The sequence below is a fragment of the Panulirus ornatus genome, chromosome 56 (genome assembly GCF_036320965.1).
Source record: "Panulirus ornatus isolate Po-2019 chromosome 56, ASM3632096v1, whole genome shotgun sequence".
Taxonomy (NCBI): domain Eukaryota; kingdom Metazoa; phylum Arthropoda; class Malacostraca; order Decapoda; family Palinuridae; genus Panulirus; species Panulirus ornatus.
Window position 1 is genome coordinate 34897275 of NC_092279.1, and position 22958 is coordinate 34920232.

The 22958-nt window shown below is 40.4% G+C and overlaps 1 protein-coding gene across 1 annotated transcript in view; it reads left to right on the forward strand.

Moving 5' to 3' along the window:
- Positions 1-22958, forward strand: part of LOC139765808 (uncharacterized) — a 296756-nt gene that overhangs the window by 200410 nt on the left and 73388 nt on the right. Inside the window, exon 7 of the mRNA XM_071693602.1 lies at positions 997-1171. Within this exon, the coding sequence (XP_071549703.1) occupies positions 997-1171 (175 nt within the window). The remainder of the gene's footprint in view (positions 1-996; positions 1172-22958) is intronic.

Below are 22958 nucleotides of genomic sequence, written 5' to 3' on the forward strand. Positions count from 1 at the left end.
GACTCAGTTGGGAGATCACACAGTTGGCATACGGCTCAGTTGGCATATGACCCAGCTGGCAAATGACTAAGTTGATAGATGACTCAGGTGGTAGATAACTCATTGATAAATGGCTCAGCTGGCAGATGACTAAGTTGGTAGATGACTCAGATGGTAACTGACTCAGATGAGCTTCAGAACAGGATGAGACTCCTATGGATCTGCACGTCTGTAACTATATCTGGTATAGTTGCTATTTCATCATCTTTGGTCTGTCTGATCTCACTTTGACAAATGTCGTTAGACTGGTAATTACCGGATTGCTGCTAGTTTCATGTCTAAAGGAACTTCATCACTTACTAGTCTTGGATGAGCAAAGACAACGCACTTAGCATGAAAATGCAATTCCGCTTTTTTATATATGACAGGAAAATTATGTGGGCCGCCAACGTCTCTAACGTCTTCGAAAATGCGAGATATCCCAAACTGGGGTAAAAAATACTGTAAATCGGTACGTTTCACCATTCCTCCCATTCTTTCTACCTCCGTATCTTATCACTTTTGTTGCAGATTACACAGAATGTGTTATAACATTGCCTCATCCCCAAGCTTTGTAACTTGGCTTTCCAGTCAATCTCCCCTGATTAAGTGTTCAAGCTTTTCCCTTTCCTTATCTACACATCGTTTTGGGACAACATTTTGTCTTTAGCGTCTTTTACCATGCAATCCAAATGAAAGACAAGGCAAGCACTTTTCTTCTTCCAGGTCAATAAGTGATGTTTCAATTTCAAGACTGTTCATATGTATGTATGTGTGTGTGTGTGTGTGTGTGTGTGTGTGTGTGTGTGTGTGTGTGTGTGTGTGTGTGTGTGTGTGTGTGTGTGCATGCAGCTCTTTTGGACAAGTTAGAGCTTTGTTAGTATATAAATATAGGGAATATGCACACTAATTTCACGAGCATTAACTGATGCAATGAAAGTTTATGCGAGATGATCACTGTGAGGTTTATTGCTTCAGGCGCATCTGTTGCTGACAGCTTGCAGCGTGGACGAATACACCTGTGGGGAAGGCACCTGCATCAGCAAACAGCGTAACTGTGACCTCACCACCGACTGCCCCGACAAGACCGACGAACTCAACTGCAAGATCGTCATAATTCCGGACGGCTATTCAGAGGAGCTCTCTCCTCCCCGTAAGACTTCGGGCCCGCTGCCGATTCAGTTTCTAATCAACATCACTGGTAGACTTGGTAATGACTCCGTCTTTGACTTCCATTAGGCATAACCAAATTGGCGACTCAAGCTAAATTGATAATGCAGAGGAACTACGGGAACAAGTCAAACGGCAGAGCTTAAGCTTGGTACGAAACTAATTGGCATAACCATCATCAGATCCGTGGGGTCACACCGGGTTTGGAGGCGCTAGTTATTACCCAGTCAAATCGACAAGAAATACATGGCGACAACCATTGTTATGGTCAGCTGGCATGACTTTAGTATGACTCAGATGGTAACTGATCATGAGCTCAGAAGATGAGCTCCATAGACGAACGTGTAACTGTATATGGTATTTGCTGTTAACTTTGGTGTTGATCTACATGTATGGCGTTGACATGTTCTTCGCGTTGCTGCGTTACCTCGTCAAAGGGACTGTACACACGAGTATGATAGCAAAGAAAAGAACATACATGAAAATGGAATTTTTTAGGATATTGAAGGGAAATTAGGGGCCGCAACGCTCTAGTTTGAAAAGTTGGATATCAATTGTGGTAAATCTGAATGGATCACGCTTCTGATTCTTGAAAACTCCAAGTCCGTTTTATCACTTTTGGTAAGATTACAGAGAATGTTTTTAAATGCTATCCATAAGTTGTAATTAGGTTCAGTCAGAGTTCCGGGGTCAATTTCAATGGCGTTGCTTTGAATGAAAAACTTTGGGAAGGAATTTTTGTCTTGGAGCTGTTTTCATGCACGAATGGAAGCAAGGAAGCATTTTTCATAGGAATAGGATGGGTGCAACAAGTACTGGTGCCTTGAGATGTGTGTGTGTGGATTGTGTCGAAAAATGGGTAGTGTTTGTGGTGTGGGTTATGTTGTATGCATTTTGGAGTTGAGGCTATGTTAGTTAATAGGAAGGAGATATTCTGAAGCATTAATGAGAGGAAAGTTTATGCGTAGTGAGTGGATGATTCAGTTGGTTAGCGATGTGTAAGCTGATGCGTGGAAAAAAACGTGGGAAGAGCAGAGACAGAAGTTGTGAATCGGTTCACCACGGAGATGCCAGAAGAGAAGATTGCAACTGCAAGATGTCATAATGTCGGAGGTATGCAGAGGAGTTCAGCAGGAAAATTCGGGCGGTGCAGATTGATTAAACAAGATTTGTGTTGAGGACCTCACCTGTCCGCGTTGCCGTGCCATAGGAACGCTATTGGCACATGGGCTACGACTCGGTGACTCTGTAACTTCAGGGAAATCACAGGAAAAGGGAAACAGGCAAACTGTGACTGCCAATATATTTGCTACAGTGACGGACCCCAAGATCAGGTGGAGGGAGCGGGGTTTGGGGCCTTTCTTTGATCGTTCCTTGCAACATCTCCAAACGGCGGACAACCATATGTATAATATTATAACTTGATAGTACACAATCTTTATATAAATTTCTGTATAATAAAATTGTGAAACACAGGGAGAGCGTATGTAACCCATACGCAGAATCACGTAGACTTTGGCCTAAAAGTTCACATTATTTTCGTAGCTTGTCCCCGTATTGTCTGGGCCATTCAGCAGGATGGTTTGTGCCATTGTTATAAGAGTTTCAATTTTGGTAAGGAGCTTAACTAAACGTTCAGTCATATTGGCCACACACGTTACTCCAAGCAAAATCGCAACTGTTATCGCACTGGACGTATCTATATTACTTGGATATAAAGCAAATATTGGCGTGTTATTTCACTGAAGGGAAATTTGGAATGTAGATTCCTCGAGATGCTTTTCGTTGTAGCGTGGGCAGAGTTTGTTACAGCTTAACTGCGATGCTCTACCTTAACAATTTAAACTGCTGATTCAACAGAAATGACATTCACTAGTGTGCGAAAAAAGAATAATTTTTTTTTTATATCACAGATTTTATGTATGATATCAACAGATAAAGAGGAAAAATACGTAAAAGCAAAGGGTCACAAATGATATATTTTCCACAAGCCCCTGTAATATTTGTCATTTTGCTTAAGTATAACTCAGTACTTTCATATTCGCCTTACAAACAATTGAATAGTTGTATGTCAAAAAGCGGATAGTCTTATTCTAGTTGCGTTATGTATTCTGAAACCGTCTTCCACTACAACACAAGAGTTTCCCGACTCAAATATATTTAGCATAAATTTACGTCCAAACAAGGCTTTTCATTTTCGCCACCCTAATACCTCAGCCTTGGCGTTAGCCTCACTCAGAAAGTAAAAAGTTTGCCTTCACAAAAGACTTAGTGTTATATATAAGTTGACAGACATAATAAAAACAAGCTTTCCTTTGCATCATTTCATTCGTCAGATTCTTCGCTTTTCGTTGGTATCATACGACCGTGAGAGCTACGAGAGCCGGCACTGCAAGTTGACATACGTACTACATACATCTCCTCAGCGTGGCTTCGGCGCGAGATATCTTTTTTCTCCCCTTGACTTAAAGGCTTCAGACACGGACTTAAGTCCACATCGAGGCCTAGCGGCCTTGACTGATATACGGAAAGGGTTACTGAGCGGGAAAATATGAATTTCGAAATTAAAACGTATCTTTTGAAAAAGACCATGTCATAGTTGTTAGGCAAAACATACAGTAGCTTCGAGGTGTAGGAAATGAATGAATGTCAATACATCCCACCCTTGAATTGTTAACAGCAACACAGTAATCATATAATACAGTTGCTTGCCGTGTTGTATATGGTCTAGTTAATGGGTCGGCACACGAGCAAAAGTAAAGCCAATACAAGAGAGAAAGTGGACCAATTTGAATGTCCGTAGTCTTGGCACACGAGACCGTGTATTAGTGATGGGGAATACGAAAGTAAGAAATGTGGTAGTTGAGGGTATGATTTATGCGCATGGGGTATGCATTGTTATGAAGGGACTTGGTGAAGAGCTTGTTGAATTATGTGCTGAAAAAGACTGATGATCGGGAGTACCTGGTTTGAAAAAGAGATATACACAAGAATACATATGTGAGTAGGAAAGATAGTCAACGGGCAGTATTGGATTGCGTATTTATCTATAGGCGTATCAAAGAGATATTTTTGGACGTATATATTTACACGAGCTTTACATGAGAAAGACAGACAACAGAAGGTTTCATTAGCCCATGACTAGGATGTCTGAAGAAATAGAAATAAATGAAATGATCTAACTTGACAAAAAAAGTAATTCCGCTCAGTACTTTTTAAGTTATCACCGACTCCCCACTCCTGCACACTAGCCTTCAAGTGTCCCCGTTACCGCTGTCGTTTATATGCTTACTTCGGGCGTGTTTCTCAGAGTATACCTGAATTTATACGGTATTTGTCTAAACGATTTTTGAAGGTATTTACAGTTTTAGTATTCACTACGTCTGACGGTAACTTATTCTAGTGCTCAACACACCTATAGGAAAAGAAGCTTTTTCCCACGTCCGTGCTACATCTTTCAGCTTTGAATCTAATTCCATTTGTCCTAGCAACCGTATATTGTTGTATTTCGAAAAACGCTCGTGGTTTACCTTATCGAACTCGTTCAGAATTCTAAACACTTGGATTAAGAAGCCGCGAAGTCTACGTTTTTTAGATCCAATCGTTTTAACCTCTCTTCGTATGCCAGATCTCTAAAGGATGGGATCAATTTTGTCTCGCGTCTTTGTATATGCTCTAATTTTTCCTCGTCTTTTTCAATAGTTTGGGGACCAAAACTGGATTACATATTTAAAGTGTGCTCTTACTAGAGAATTATAAAGTGTGAGAATTGTTTTTGATGTCTTATAATCTATGTTCCTGGGTATGAAACCTGACATTTATTTGCCTTTTTTTACTTGCTGCTTGACATTGTTTAGTGTATTTCAAATTGTTGCTTGTGACTTTTCCAAGGTCATTTTTTTTCACTTACTTTAGTTAGAGAGTTTCCGAATAGTTTGTTGTCGTAACGTATATTCTAGTCCAAAGTGCATAACTTTACACTTGTCTACATGAAACTTCATTTGCTATCTGTCTGACCACTCTGTTAGTAAGTTAAGATCCCTTTCAATCATTTTGTAGTCTCGCCTGTTTACAGCTCTACCTCCTAGTTTAGCATCGTTAGCAAATTTGGAGATCTTAGATATGAGACCGTCATTAATGTATATCATAAAAAGAATTGGGCCTAGGGCCAGCCCCTGTGGCACACCACTCGTTACGTCCAGCCAATTCCAGGCTTCACGGTTCAATACTACACGCTGCTTTCTTCCGGTGAGTCAGTCTGTGATCCATGTACAGAGTTGTTCACCGATTCCGTGTGCTTTGAGTTTAAGTAAAAGTCTCTTGTGAGGTACTTTATCGAAAGCCTTTTGGAAATCTAAATGTACTACATCAAACGGTAATTTTTCGTCCCTATTTTGATAAATAACATTAAAAAGTTCCAGCAAATTCGTCAGGCAGGATCTTTTATAATGGAAACCGTATTGGTTGTCTGATATGATTTTATAAGCTTCTACAAATGTGATGATTTGCCTAACACTGACATAAGGCTAATTGGACGGTAGTCCAAAGCACACTTTTTGTCTGAGAATGGGATCAGCCAAAACCCGCTCAATAAATCTAAAATGGAAAATACAGTATTCTTCCGAGGCTATGAAGAAGCTCTGATGCCACTGGTAATGGAAAACGATCCTTCAACACGACCTTGCTGAGTTTCCTAATATCTATGACTGGCCTAAATGTTCCGTCCTTCTTCGGCACTAGCAAAAGTGGTGAATTCCATGACGACCGTGAATCTTCTGTAACATTGTCTTTCAACATACCCTGAACAAGCTTGTTAGCTATCGCTCTGTGCTATTGTGGCATACGATAGGAGGGAAGGTAAATGGGACGTGTGCCTTTCTGTAAGCTAATAGTTGGAAAATCCAAATGAGCTCTGCCGAGTGGTTCTCCCGATAAAGCAAGTAAGTCTGTTAACTGGTCAAAATGCTTAGTTAATCCTGCCTTAGAAATCATGTCATGGATGTAACCAAGATGTGAAAAAGGAGAGATAGGTAGTATGTTTGAGGAAAGGAACCTGGATGTTTTGGCTCTGAGTGAAACGAAGCTCAAGTGTAAAGGGGAAGAGAGGTTTGGGAATGTCTTGGCAGTAAAGTCAGGGGTTAGTGAGAGGACAAGAGCAAGGGAAGGAGTAGCAGTACTCCTGAAACAGGAGTTGTGGGAGTATGTGATAGAATGTAAGAAAGTAAATTCTCGATTAATATGGGTAAAACTGAAAGTTGATGGAGAGAGATGGGTAATTATTGGTGCATATGCACCTGGGCATGAGAAGAAAGATCATGAGCGGAAAGTGTTTTGGGAGAAGCTGAATGAGTGTGTTAGTGGTTTTGATGCACGAGACCGGCTTATAGTGATGGGTGATTTGAATGCAAAGGTGAGTAAAGTGGCAGTTGAGCGAATAATTGGTATACATGGGGTGTTCAGTGTTGTAAATGGAAATGGTGAAGAGCTTGTAGATTTATATGCTGAAAAAGACTGGTGATTGGGAATACCTGGTTTAAAAAGCGAGATATACATAAGTATACGTATGTAAGTAGGAGAGATGGCCAGAGAGCGTTATTGGATTACGTGTTAATTGACAGGCGCGCGAAAGAGAGACTTTTGGATGTTAATGTGCTGAGAGGTGCAACTGGAGGGATGTCTGATCATTATCTTGTGGAGGCTAAGGTGAAGATTTGTATGGGTTTTCAGAAAAGAAGAGTGAATGTTGGGGTGAAGAGGGTGGTGAGAGTAAGTGATATATATATATATATATATATATATATATATATATATATATATATATATATATATATATATATATATATATATATATATATATATATATATATATATATATATATATATATATATATACATATATATATATATATATATATATATATATATATATATATATATATATATATATATATATATATATATATATATATATATATATATATATATATATATATATATATATATATATATATATATATATATAAATATATATAAATATATATATGTATATATATATATATATATATATATATATATATATATATATATATATATATATATATATATATATATATATATATATATATATATATATATATATAAAAGTTTGTTTCTAAATTGTTTCTTACATTTTTCATATGTATATATATGTATGTGTGTGTGTGTGTGGGTATGTGCGTGTGTGTGTGTGTGTGTGTGTGTGTATATGTATATATATATGTATATTATCCCTGGGGATAGGGGTGAAAGAATACTTCCCACGTATTCCTCGCGTGTCGTAGAAAGCGACTAGAGGGGACGGGAGCGGGGGGCCGGAAATCCTCCCCTCCTTGTATTAACTTTCTAAAATGGGAAACAGAAGAAGGAGTCACGCGGGGAGTGATCATCCTCCTCGAAGGCTCAGAGTGGGGTGCCTAAATGTGTGTGGATGTAACCAAGATGTGAAAAAAGGAGAGATAGGTAGTATGTTTGAGGAAAGGAACCTGGATGTTTTGGCTCTGAGTGAAACGAAGCTCAAGGGTAAAGGGGAAGAGTGGTTTGGAAATGTCTGGGGAGTGAAGTCAGGGGTTAGTGAGAGGACAAGAGCAAGGGAAGGAGTAGCAATACTCCTTAAACAGGAGTTGTGGGAGTATGTGATAGAATGTAAGAAAGTAAATTCTCGATTAATATGGGTAAAATTGAAAGTTGATGGAGAGAGGTGGGTGATTATTGGTGCATATGCACCTGGGCATGAGAAGAAAGATCATGAGAGGCAAGTGTTTTGGGAGCAGCTGAATGAGTGTGTTAGCGGTTTTGATGCACGAGACCGGGTTATAGTGATGGGTGATTTGAATGCAAAGGTGAGTAATGTGGCAGTTGAGGGAATAATTGGTATGCATGGGGTGTTCAGTGTTGTAAATGGAAATGGTGAAGAGCTTGTAGATTTATGTGCTGAAAAAGGACTGATGATTGGGAATACCTGGTTTAAAAAGCGAGATATACATAAGTATACTTATGTAAGTAGGAGAGATGGCCAGAGAGCGTTATTGGATTACGTGTTAATTGACAGGCGTGCGAAAGAGAGACTTTTGGATGTTAATGTGCTGAGAGGTGCAACTGGAGGGTTGTCTGATCATTATCTTGTGGAGGCTAAGGTGAAGATTAGTATGGGTTTTCAGAAAAGAGGAGTGAATGTTGGGGTGAAGAAGGTGGTGAGAATAAGTGAGCTTGGGAAGGAGACCTGTGTGGGGAAGTACCAGGAGAGACTGTGTACAGAATGGAAAAAGGTGAGAACAATGGAAGTAAGGGGAGTGGGGGAGGAATGGGATGTATTTAGGGAATCAGTGATGGATTGCGCAAAAGATGCTTGTGGCATGAGAAGAGTGGGAGGTGGGCTGTTTAGAAAGGGTAGTGAGTGGTGGGATGAAGAAGTAAGAGTATTAGTGAAAGAGAAGAGAGAGGCATTTGGACGATTTTTGCAGGGAAAAAATGCAATTGAGTGGGAGAAGTATAAAAGAAAGAGACAGGAGGTCAAGAGAAAGGTGCAAGAGGTGAAAAAAAGGGCAAATGAGAGTTGGGGTGAGAGACTATCAGTAAATTTTAGGGAGAATAAAAAGATGTTCTGGAAGGAGGTAAATAGGGTGCGTAAGACAAGGGAGCAAATGGGAACTTCAGTGAAGGGCGTAAATGGGGAGGTGATAACAAGTAGTGGTGATGTGAGAAGGAGATGGAATGAGTATTTTGAAGGTTTGTTGAATGTGTCTGATGACAGAGTGGCAGATATAGGGTGTTTTGGTCGAGGTGGTGTGCAAAGTGAGAGGGTTAGGGAAAATGATTTGGTAAACAGAGAAGAGGTAGTAAAAGCTTTGCGGAAGATGAAAGCCGGCAAGGCAGCAGGTTTGGATGGTATTGCAGTGGAATTTATTAAAAAAGGGGGTGACTGTATTGTTGACTGGTTGGTAAGGTTATTTAATGTATGTATGACTCATGGTGAGGTGCCTGAGGATTGGCGGAATGCGTGCATAGTGCCATTGTACAAAGGCAAAGGGGATAAGAGTGAGTGCTCAAATTACAGAGGTATAAGTTTGTTGAGTATTCCTGGTAAATTATATGGGAGGGTATTGATTGAGAGGGTGAAGGCATGTACAGAGCATCAGATTGGGGAAGAGCAGTGCGGTTTCAGAAGTGGTAGAGGATGTGTGGATCAGGTGTTTGCTTTGAAGAATGTATGTGAGAAATACTTAGAAAAGCAAATGGATTTGTATGTAGCATTTATGGATCTGGAGAAGGCATATGATAGAGTTGATAGAGATGCTCTGTGGAAGGTATTAAGAATATATGGTGTGGGAGGCAAGTTGTTAGAAGCAGTGAAAAGTTTTTATCGAGGATGTAAGGCATGTGTACGTGTAGGAAGAGAGGAAAGTGATTGGTTCTCAGTGAATGTAGGTTTGCGGCAGGGGTGTGTGATGTCTCCATGGTTGTTTAATTTGTTTATGGATGGGGTTGTTAGGGAGGTGAATGCAAGAGTCCTGGAAAGAGGGGCAAGTATGAAGTCTGTTGGGGATGAGAGAGCCTGGGAAGTGAGTCAGTTGTTGTTCGCTGATGATACAGCGCTGGTGGCTGATTCATGTGAGAAACTGCAGAAGCTGGTGACTGAGTTTGGTAAAGTGTGTGGAAGAAGAAAGTTAAGAGTAAATGTGAATAAGAGCAAGGTTATTAGGTACAGTAGGGTTGAGGGTCAAGTCAATTGGGAGGTAAGTTTGAATGGAGAAAAACTGGAGGAAGTGAAGTGTTTTAGATATCTGGGAGTGGATCTGTCAGCGGATGGAACCATGGAAGCGGAAGTGGATCATAGGGTGGGGGAGGGGGCGAAAATTTTGGGAGCTTGAAGAATGTTGGAAGTCGAGAACATTATCTCCCGGAAGCAAAAATGGGTATGTTTCAAGGAATAGTGGTTCCAACAATGTTGTATGGTTGCGAGGCGTGGGCTATGGATAGATTGTGCGCAGGAGGTGGATGTGCTGGAAATGAATGTTTGAGGACAATGTGTGGTGTGAGGTGGTTTGATCGAGTAAGTAAGTAAGGTAAGAGAGATGTGTGGAAATAAAAAGAGGGTTTTGGGAACAGAAAGGTCTGTAACATTGAAAGTTTGGGCCTGGGATGTGGGAAAGTGAGCTGGGTTTGTGTCGGCATGGATTACAGGAAGAGGAGACCTGGAGGTGGAAGATGGAGTGAGGCTTTTTGTGCTTGTCAGGCTACTGCAACATGAGGGGGTGTAAGGGGGCTAGTTATAGAGTGGAATTGTGAGCGATGGTAGATAAAGGCAACCGTCATGAATTAATCAAGGCATGTGAGCGTCTGGTGGTATACTATGATAAGGATGTATAGTATTATAAAGCGTGTGTGGACGTGTATGTTACATGTGTATGGGGGGGCGGGGTTGGGCCATTTCTTTCGTCTGTTTCCTTGCGCTACCTCGCAACGCGGAGACAGCGAACAAATATAAAAAATAAAAAAAAGAAACAAAAAAAAAAAAAAATATAATAACAATTATACTATCAAATTTACTATACAATATATAATAATGATTTACCTTTTATTGATGATATAGCAAGAATAAGTTTAAGTTACATATACAAAAATAATTATGCTATTTATACTATATATCTACATACTAATTAAATTTCATCTTTTTCAACTATTCGCCATTTCCGCATTTGCGAGTAGTGTTAGACAGAGGCTGGTTTGAGGAGAATACCTCACTTGGAATTCTAGTTGTTCCCTTCTTTTGGAAATTAAAAAAAATCATTGTATAGATTCAGCCCACCTCCCATGCCCAAATCTTTTAGTCACCTTTGACTAAGATTATACTCTACTTCTTGTTCTCCCTTTATTTAATATATTGTTAACATATATATAAAATTTATCAATTCACCATTCTATTAATTGATATTTGTTTGTCGACTGCTCGGCTTTGTTAAGACTTAGGCAACATAAATATGAAAGAATAAGATCCAACATGCCTTTTAATTACAAATGTATGATAATACTAGCCACTCAGATACTAAATATTACAAAAACTATACATTGAATTACTATCACTAATACACACACAGAATATAATTTATATATTATGATACTATAATAATAATTATGTTGATAATAATTTAAAATGATAATTTATGATGCTCGTTGTTAGGGTGTGGAAAACGACGTTTTAAAAGGGTCCAGTTGCTCTGTGTGATAGAGCTTGGGAAGTGAGTCAGTTGTTGCTTTCTGATGATACAGCGCTGGTGGCTGATTCATGTGAGAAACTGCAGAAGCTGGTGACTGAGTTTGGTAAAGTGTGTGAAAGAAGAAAGTTAAGAGTAAATGTGAATAAGAGCAAGATTACTAGGTACAGTAGGGTTGAGGGTCAAGTGAATTGGGAGTTAAGTTTGAATTGAGAAAAACTGGAGGAAGTAAAGTGTTCTAGATATCTGGGAGTGGATCTGGCAGCGTATGGAACCATGGAAGCGGAAGTGAATCATAGGGTGGGGGAGGGGGCGAAAATTTTGGGAGTCTTGAAGAATGTTTGGAAGTCGAGAACATTATATCCGTAAGCACAAATGGCTATGTTTCAAGGAATAGTGGTTCCAACAATGTTGTATGGTTGCGAGGCGTGGGCTATGGATAGAATTGTGCGCAGGAGGGTGGATGTGCTGGAAATGAAATGTTTGAGGACAATGTGTGGTGTGAGGTGGTTTGATCGAGTAAGTAATGTAAGAGTAAGAGAGATGTGTGGAAACAAAAAGAGTTTGGAAACAGAAAGCGTCTGGGGTAAACCATTGAAAGTTCTGTGGGGCCTGGATGTGGAAAGGGAGCTGTGGTTTCGGTGCATTATTACATGACAGCTAGAGACTGAGTGTGAACGAATGAGGCCTTTGTTGTCTTTTCCCAACGCTACCTCGCACACATGAGGGGGGAGGGGGTTGTTATTCCATGTGTGGCGATGTGGCGATGGGAATAGATAAAGGCAAACAGTATGAATTATGTACACATGTATATATGTATCTGTCTGTGTGTGTATATATATGTATACATTGAGATGTATAGTTAATATATTTGCGTGTGTGGACGTGTATGTACATACATGTGTATGTGGCTGGGTTGGGCCATTCTTTCGTCTGTTTCCTTGCGCTACCTCGCTAACGCGGAAGACAGCGACAAAGCAAAATCAATAAGTAATAGATATATGTTTGAAATTACTAAAGGATATCGTACCTTCTAATGCAATTTGGTTTAGGTGTTTGGCCAACAAATGAATATTTACAAATATTTCTCCCCTTACTTAACAATTTAGTACCTTCAATCAAATTTACTGTACAAAATGAAAATAATGGTATGTTACCATTTTTAGATTGCATGATCCATAGGCAAGGAAATAAGTTTAAGTTTAGCATATACAAAAAACCTACCAATGTATGCTCATTTATCCACTATGACTCATCTCAACATGACAAAGTTAAATTATCATCATTTCAATCTATGTTCCTTAGAGCATTACGTATTTGCAGTCCAGAGTTTACTGATGATGAGTTTGAGAAGATATATTCTATTGGATCTAAGTTAAAGTACCCTAGATCTTTCATTGATAACTCCCTTAAGTTAGCAAAGAAATCATTTTATAGAGTTCAGCCCAAACCTCCCATTGACACCAAGAATCTTTTAGTTCACCCTTTTGATAATGATTTTACTCTACTTCCTATGTTGCTCAAATCCTTTATTGTAAATGTTGCCTTCAGCAACAATAATACTATAACGAAAATCTTAATCAGGAATTCACCAGAAAAGTCCCATGTGGAAATTGTGATAAATTCTGTGTTGGTCAGACTGGTAAGGATCTTTCTGTTAGACTTAAGCAACATAAATATAGTATAAGTACGGGATAAGAGTCAAATGCCTTGTTTAATTACGTTAAAAACTATGATCATTGTATTGACTGGGGTAATGCCAACTCAGTTATTAACTCTAACTCTATTACGACGAGAAATATCATTGAATCTTCTATCACTGAATACACAAAGAATTATAATGTTAATATTAGTGATGATCTATGCAAATTAGATAACTTTATTGTTGATAAAATTTGTAAAATGATAAGTTTATGAACGCTCGTTGTATGTCTTGGACAAACGCACGTTTACCAAATGGCGTCCCAGGTTCGTCTCTTCGATGTATATTAACTGACTTATATTTCTTTCTTGTGTCTTCCCTGATGATGTGATTATTACACGAAAGTGCAATTAGGAACTTATCGTGTTTTATTTTACCCGTGGACTCATGGGGATATCATGATCACGCGCAAATTTTTGGTCCTTTCATATATATATATATATATATATATATATATATATATATATATATATATATATATATATATATATATATATATATATATATATATATATATATATATATATATATATATATATATATATATATATATATTTTTTGCTTTGTCGCTGTCTCCCGCGTTTGCGAGGTAGCGCAAGGAAACAGACGAAAGAAATGGCCCAACCCACCCCCATACACATGTATATACATACGTCCACACACGCAAATATACATACCTACATAGCTTTCCATGGTTTACCCCAGACGCTTCACATGCCCTGATTCAATCCACTGACAGCACGTCAACCCCGGTATACCACATCGATCCAATTCACTCTATTCCTTGCCCGCCTTTCACCCTCCTGCATGTTCAGGCCCCGATCACACAAATTCTTTTTCACTCCATCTTTCCACCTCCAATTTGGTCTCCCACTTCCTCGTTCCCTCCACCTCCGACACATATATCCTCTTGGTCAATCTTTCCTCACTCATTCTCTCCATGTGCCCAAACCATTTCAAAACACACTCTTCTGCTCTCTCAACCACGCTCTTTTTATTTCCACACATCTCTCTTACCCTTACGTTACTTACTCGATCAAACGACCTCACACCACACATTGTCCTCAAACATCTCATTTCCAGAACATCCAACCTCCTGCGCACAACTCTATCCATAGCCCACGCCTCGCAACCATACAACATTGTTGGAACCAATATTCCTTCAAACATACCCATTTTTGCTTTCCGAGATAATGTTCTCGACTTCCACACATTCTTCAAGGCTCCCAGGATTTTCGCCCCCTCCCCCAACCTATGATTCACTTCCGCTTCCATGGTTCCATCCGCTGCCAGATCCACTCCCAGATATCTAAAACACTTTACTTCCTCCAGTTTTTCTCCATTCAAACTTACCTCCCAATTGACTTGACCCTCAACACTACTGTACCTAATAACTTTGCTCTTATTCACATTTACTCTTAACTTTCTTCTTTCACACACTTTACCAAACTCAGTCACCAGCTTCTGCAGTTTCTCACATGAATCAACCACCAGCGCTGTATCATCAGCGAACAACTGACTCACTTCCCAAGCTCTCTCATCCACAACAGACTTCATTCTTGCCCCTGTTTCCAAAACTCTTGCATTCACCTCCCTAACAACCCCATCCATAAACAAATTAAACAAACATGGAGACATCACATACCCCTGCAGCAAATCTACATTCACTGAGAACCAATCACTTTCCTCTCTTCCTACACGTACACATGCCTTACATCCTCGATAAAAACTTTTCACTGCTTCTAACAACTTGCCACCCACACCATATATTCTTAATACCTTCCACAGGGCATCTCTATCAAATCTATCATATGCCTTCTCCAGATCCATAAAGGCTACATACAAATATTTTTGCTTTTCTAAGTATTTCTCACACACATTCTTCAAAGCCAACACCTGATCCACACATCCTCTACCACTTCTGAAACCACACTGCTCTTCCCCAGTCTGATGCTCTGTACATGCCTTCACCTTCTCAATCAATACTCTCCCATATAATTAACCAGGAATACTCAACAAACTTATACCTCTGAAATTTGAGCACTCACTCTTATCCCCTTTGCCTTTGTACAATGGCACTATGCACGCATTCCGCCAATCCTCAGGCACCTCACCATGAGTCATACATACATTGAATAACCTTACCAACCAGTCAACAATACAGTCACCCCGTTTTTTAATAAATTCCACTGCAATACCATCCAAACCTGCTGCCTTGCCGGCTTTCATCTTCCGCAAAGGTTTTACTATCTCTTCTCTGTTTACCAAATCATTTTCCCCAACCCTCTGACTCTGCACACCACCTCGACCAAGACACCCTATATCTTCCACTCTATCATCAAACACATTCAACAAACCTTCAAAATACTCACTCCATCTCCTTCTCACATCACCACTACTTGTTATCACCTCCCCATTAGCGCCCTTCACTGAAGTTCCCATTTGCTCCCTTGTCTTACGCACTTTATTTACCTCCTTCCAGAACATCTTTCTATTCTCACTAAAATTTAATGATACTCTCTCACCCCAACTCTCATTTGCCCTCTTTTTCACCTCTTGCACCTTTCTCTTGACCTCCTGTCTCTTTCTTTTATACATCTCCCACTCAATTGCATTTTTTTCCTGCAAAAATCATCCAAATGCCTCTCTCTTCTCTTTCACTAATAATCTTACTTCTTCATCCCACCACTCACTACCCTTTCTAATCAACCCACCTCCCACTCTTCTCATGCCACAAGCATCTTTTACGCAATCCATCACTGATTCCCTAAATACATCCCATTCCTCCCCCACTCCCCTTACTATCCCTGGGGATAGGGGAGAAAGAATACTTCCCACGTATTCCCTGCGTGTCGTAGAAGGCGACTAAATGGGGAATGAGCGGGTGACTGGAAATCCTCCACTCTCGTTTTTTTTCAATTTTCCAAAAGAAGGAACAGAGAAGGGGGCCAGGTGAGGATATTCCTTCAAAGGCCCAGTCCTTTGTTCTTAATGCTACCTTGCTAATGCGGGAAATGGCGAATAGTACGAAATATATATATATATATATATATATATATATATATATATATATATATATATATATATATATATATATATATATATATATATATATATATATATATATATACATATTCCTTTTTGCGCAAGCCATCACTGCCTCCCTAAAAACATCCCATTCCCCCACTCCCCTTACGCCCTTTACTCTCATGTTTTTCCATTCTGCACTCAGTCTCTCCATGTACTCCCTCACTCAAGTCTTCTTCCCAAGCTCACTTACTTTCACCACTCTCTTTAGCCCAACAGGTAGGCAGATTAGAAAGGTGTGATGAAGTAAGATTATTATTGAAAGAGAAGAGACTGGCATTTGGACGATTTTTGCAGTGAAATAGTACAAATGACTCGGAGATGCTTGAATAAATGAAGCAGAAGGTCAAGAGAAAGGTGCAGGAGGTAAAAAAAAGGGCAAATGAGAGTTGGAGTGAGAGAGTATCATTAGATTTAGGTAGAATATATATAAGTTTTGGAAGGAGGTAATTAAAGTGCGTAAAACTAGAGAACAAATGGGAACATCGGTGAAGAGGGATAATGGGTAGGTAATGACAAGTAGTGGTGTTGTAAGAAGGAGATAGAGTGAGTATTTTGAAGATTTGCTGAATGTGTTAGATGATAGAGTGGCAGATATAGGGTGTTTTGGTCGAGGTGGTGTGCGAAGTAAGAGGGTCATGGAGAATGGTTCGGTAAAGAGAGAAGAGGTAGTGAGCGCTTTGCGGAAGATGAAAAACGGCAAGGCGGCGGGTATGGATAGCATTGCAGTGGAATTTATCAAAAAGGGAGATAACAGTGTTGTTGACTGGTTGATGAGGATATTCAATGCATGTATGGCTCATAGTGAAGTGCCTGATGATTGGCGGAAAGCATGCATAGTGCCATTGTACAAATGAAAAGGGGATAAAGGTGAGTGTTCAAATTAAAGAACTATAAGTTTGTTGAATATTCCTAGGAAATTATATGGAAGGGTATTGATTGACAGGGTGAAGGCATGTACACAGCATCAAATTGGGGAAGAGCAGTGTGGCTTCAGATGTGGTAGAGGATGTGTGGATCAGGTGTTTGCTTTGAAGAATGTACTTGAGAAATACTTTGAAAAACCAATGGATTCATGTATGAAGCATTTATGGATCTGGTGAAGGTATATGATAGAGTTGATATAGATGCTCTGTGGAAGGTCTTAAGAGTATATAGTGTCGGAGGCAAGTTGCTAGAAGCAGTGAAAAGCTTTTATCGAGAAAGTAAGTCGGAAGAGAGGAAAGTGATTGATTCCCAGTGAATGTCGGTTTGCGGCTGGGGTGCGTGATGTCTCGGTGGTTGTTTAATTTGTTTATGGATAAGGTTGTTAGGGAGGTGAATGCAAGAGTTTTGGAGAGAGGGGCAAGTATGCAGACTGTTGTGGATGTGAGGGCTTGCAAAGTGAGTCAGTTGTTGTTCGCTGACGATACAGCGCTGGTGGCTGATTTTGGTGGGTAATTGCAGAAACTGGTGACTGAGTTTGATAAAGTGTGTGAAAGAAGAAAGCTGAGAGTAAATGTGAATAAGAGCAAGGTTATTAGGTACGGCAGGGTTGAGGGACATGTCAATTGGGAGGTAAGTTTGAATAGAGAAAAACTGGAGGAAGTGAAGTGTTTTAGATATCTGGGAGTGGATTTGGCAGAGGATGGAACCATGCAAGTGAGTCACAAGGTGGGGGAGAGGGCGAAGGTTCTGGGAGCGTTGAAGAATGTGTAGAACACGAGAACATTATCTCGGGAAGCAAAAATGTGTATGTTTGAAGGAATAGTGGTTCCAGCAATGTTATATGACTGTGAGGCGTGGGTTTAAGATATTGTTGAACGGAGGAGGGTATATGTGTTTGAAAGATGTTTGAGGCCAATATGTGGTGTGAGGTGATTAGATCGAGTGTGAAAGGTTGAGAGAGATGTGCTGCAATTAAAAGAGTGTGGTTGAAAGTGGAGAAGAGAGGGTATTGAGATTGTTTGGTACATGGATAAAATGAGAGAGGAAATATTGACAAACAAGATATATGCCTCAGAGGTGGAGAGAACGAGAAGTGGGAGACTAAATGGGAGATGGAAATATGGAGTTGAAAAGATTTTCAGCGATCGGAGCCTCAACATGCAGTAGGGTGAAAGGCGTGCAAGGAATAGAGGGAATTGGAACGATGTGGTATACTGGGGTCGATATGCTGTCACTGGATTGAACCAGGTCATGTGAAGAGTCTGGGGTAAACCATGGAAAGTTTACGGGGCCTGGATGTGGAAAATGTGCTGTACATGACAGCTAGAGACTGAGTGTGAACGAATGTAGCCTTTGTTGTCTTTTCCTAGCTCTAACTCGCTCGCGCACGGGGGGAGGGAGTGTCATTTCACGTTTGGCGGTGTGAGGACGGGAATGAACAAAGGCAGCAGGTATGAAACAAATGTATGTATATATATGTCTGTGTAGGTATATATTATATTCATTTACTTATTTATTTTGCTTTGTCGCTGTCTCCCGCGTTTGCAAGGTACCGCAAGGAAACAGACGAAAGAAATGGCCCAACCCACCCGAATACACATGTATATACATACACGTCCACACACGCAAACATACACACCCACATATCCCAACGTACACACATATATACACACACAGCCACACACATATACACATGTGCAGACAATTCACACTGTCTGCCCATACTCATCCCCATCGCCAACCCGCCACACACGGAATAACATCCTCCTACCCCCTTATGTGCGCGAGGCAGTGCCAGGAAAAGACAACAAAGGCCCCATTCACTCATACTCAGTCACCAGCTGTCATGCAATAATGCCCGAAACCACAGCTCCCTTTCCACATCCAGGCCCCACAGAACTTTCCATGGTTTACCCCAGACGTTTCACATTCCCTGATTAAATCCATTGACAGCACGTCGACCCCGGTATACCACATCGATCCAATTCACTCTATTCCTTGCCCGCCTTTCACCCTCCTGCATGTTCAGGCAACGATCACACAAAATCATTTTCACTCCATCTATCCACCTCCAATTTGGTCTCCCACTTCTCGTTCCCTCCACCTCCGACACATATATCCTCTTGGTCAATCATTCCTCACTCATTCTCTCTATGTGCCCAAACCATTTCAATACAACCTCTTCTACTCTCTCAACAACGCTCTTTTTATTTCCACACATCTCTCTTACCCTTACATTACTTACGCGATCAAACCACCTCACACCGCATATTGTCCTCAAACATCTCATTTCCAGCACATCCATCCTCCTGCGCACAACTCTATCCATAGCCCACGCCTCGCAACTATACAACATTGTTGGAACCACTACTCTTTAAAACATACCCATTTTTGCTTTCCGAGATAATGACCTCGACTTCCACACATTCTTCAAGGCTCCCAGGATTTTCGTCCCCTCCCCCACCCAATGATTTACTTCCGCTTCCATGGTTCCATCCGCTGCCAGATCCACTCCCAGATATCTAAAACACTTTACTTCCTCCAGTTTTTCTCCATTCAAACTTACCTCTCAATTGACTTGACCCTCAACCCTACTGTACCTAATAACTTTGCTCTTATTCACATTTACTCTTAACTTTCTTCTTTCACACACTTTACCAAACTCAGTCACCAGTTTCTGCAATTACCAACCAAAATCAGCAACCAGCACTGTATCGTCAGTGAACAACAACTGACTCACTTCCCAAGCTCTCTCATCCCCAACAGACAGCATACTTGCCCCTCTTTCCAAATTTCTTGCATTCACCTCCCTAACAACCCCATCCATAAACAAATTAAACAATCATGGAGACATCACAAACCCCTGCCGCAAACCTACATTCACTGAGAACCGATCACTTTCCTCTCTTCCTACACGTACACATGCCTTACATCCTCGATAAAAACTTTTCACTGCTTCTAACAACTTGCCTCCCACACCATATATTCCTAGTACCTTCCACAGAGCATCTCTATCAACTCAATCATATGCCTTCTCCAGATCAATAAAGGCTACATACAAATCTTTTTGCTTTTCTAGGTATTTCTCACATACATTCTTCAAAGCAGACACCTGATCAACACATCCTCTACCACTTCTGAAACCACACTGCTCTTCCCCAATCTGATGCTCTGTACATGCCTCTTAAGCAATACCCTCCCATATAATTTACCACGAATATTCAACAAACTTATACCTCTGTAATTTGAGAACTCACTCTTATCCCCTTTGCCTTTGTACAATGGCACTATGCGCGCATTCCGCCAAATCCTCAGGCACCTCACCATGAGTCATACATACATTAAATAAACTTACCAACCAGTCAACAATACAGTCACCCCCTTTTTTAATAAATTCCACTGCAATACCATCCAAACCTGCTGCCTTGCCGGCTTTCATCTTCGGCAAAGCTTTTACTACCTCTTCTCTGTTTACCAAATCATTTTCCCTAACCCTCTCACTTTGCACACCACCTCGACCAAAACACCCTATATCTGCCACTCTATCATCAAACACATCCAACAAACCTTCAAAATACTCACTCCATCTCCTTCTCACATCACCACTACTAGTTATCAACACCCCATTAGCCCCCTTCACTGAAGTTCCCATTTGCTCCATTGCCTTACGCACTTTATTTACCTCCTTCCAGAACATCTTTTTATTCTCCTTGAAATTTAATGATATTCTCTCACCCCAACTCTCATTTGCCCTCTTCTTTAACTCTTGCACCTTTCTCTTGACCTCCTGCCTCTTTCTTTTATACATCTCTCACTCATTTGCATTTTTTCCCGGCAAAAATCGTCCACATGCCTCTCTCCTCTCTTTCACTAATAATCATACTTCTTCATCCCACAACTCACTACCCTTTCTAATCAACCCACCTCCCACTCTTCTCATGCCACAAGCATCTTTTGCGCAAGCCATCACTGCTTCCCTAAATACATCCCATTCCTCCCCCACTCCCCTTACCTCCTTTGTTCTCACTTTTTTCCATTCTGTTCTCATTCTCCCCTGGTACTTCCTCACACAAGTCTCCTTCCCAAGCTCACTTACTCTCACCACCCTCTTCCCCCCAACATTCTCTCTTCTTTTCTAAAAACCCATACAAATCTTCACCTTCGCCTCCACAAGATAATGATCAGACATACCTCCAGTTGCACCTCTCAGCACATTAATTTCCAAAAGTCTCACTTTCGCTCTCTGGCCATCTCTCCTACTTACATACGTATACTTATTTATACATCGCTTTTTAAACCATGTATTCCATATCACCGGTCCGTTTTCAGCACATAAATCTACAAGCTCCTCACCATTTACATTTACAACACTGAACACCCCATGTATACCAATTATTCCTTCAACTGCCACATTACTCACCTTTACATTCAAATCACCAATCACTATAACCCGGTCTTGTGCATCAAAACCACTAACACACTCATTCAGCTGCTTCCAAAACACTTGCCTCTCATGATCTTTCTTCTCATGCCCAGGTGCATATGCACCAATAATCACCCATCTCTCTCCATCAACTTTCAGTTTTACCCATAATAATCTAGAATTTACTTTCTTACATTCTATCACATACTCACACAACTCCTGTTTCAGGAGTAGTGCTACTCCTTCCCTTGCTCCTGTCCTCACACTAACCCCTGACTTTACTGCCAAGACATTCCCAAACCTCTATTCCCCTTTACCCTTGAGCTTCTTTTCACTCAGAGCCAAAACATCCAGGTTCCTTTCCTCAAACATACTACCTATTTCTCCTTTTTTCACACCTTGGTTACATCCACAAACATTAAGACACCCCAATCTGAGCCTTCGAGGAGGATGAGCACTCCCGGGGTGACTCCTTCTTCTGTTTTAGAAAGTTAAAATACAAGGAGGGGAGGATTTCCGGCCGCCCCTCTCCCGTCCCCTCTAGTCGCCCTCTACGACAAGTGAGGAATGCGTGGGAAGTATTCTTTCTCCCCTATCCCCAGGGACAATATATATATATATATATATATATATATATATATATATATATATATATATATATATATATATATATATATATATATATATATATATATATATATATATATATATATTTTTTTTTTTTTCTTCTTTTTTTTTTTTGCTTTATCGCTGTCTCCCGCGTTTGCGAGGTAGCGCAAGGAAACAGACGAAGGAAATGGCCCAACCCACCCCCATACACATGAATATACATACGTCCACACACGCAAATATACATACCTACAGAGCTTTCCATGGTTTACCACAGACGCTTCACATGCCCTGATTCAATCCACTGACAGTACGTCAACCCCGGTATACCACATCGATCCAATTCACTCTATTCTTTTCCCGCCTTTCACCCTCCTGCATGTTCAGGCCCCGTTCACACAAAATCTTTTTCACTCCATCTTTCCACCTCCAATTTGGTCTCCCACTTCTCCTCGTTCCCTCCACCTCCGACAAATATATCCTCTTGGTCAATCTTTCCTCACTCATTCTCTCCATGTGCCCAAACCATTTCAAAACACCCTCTTCTGCTCTCTCAACCACGCTCTTTTTATTTCCACACATCTCTCTTACCCTAACATTACTTACTCGATCAAACCACCTCACACCACACATTGTCCTCAAACATCTCATTTCCAGCACATCCATCCTCCTGCGCACAACTCTATCCATAGCCCACGCCTCGCAACCATACAACATTGTTGGAACCACTATTCCTTCAAACATACCCATTTTATCTTTCCAAGATAATGTT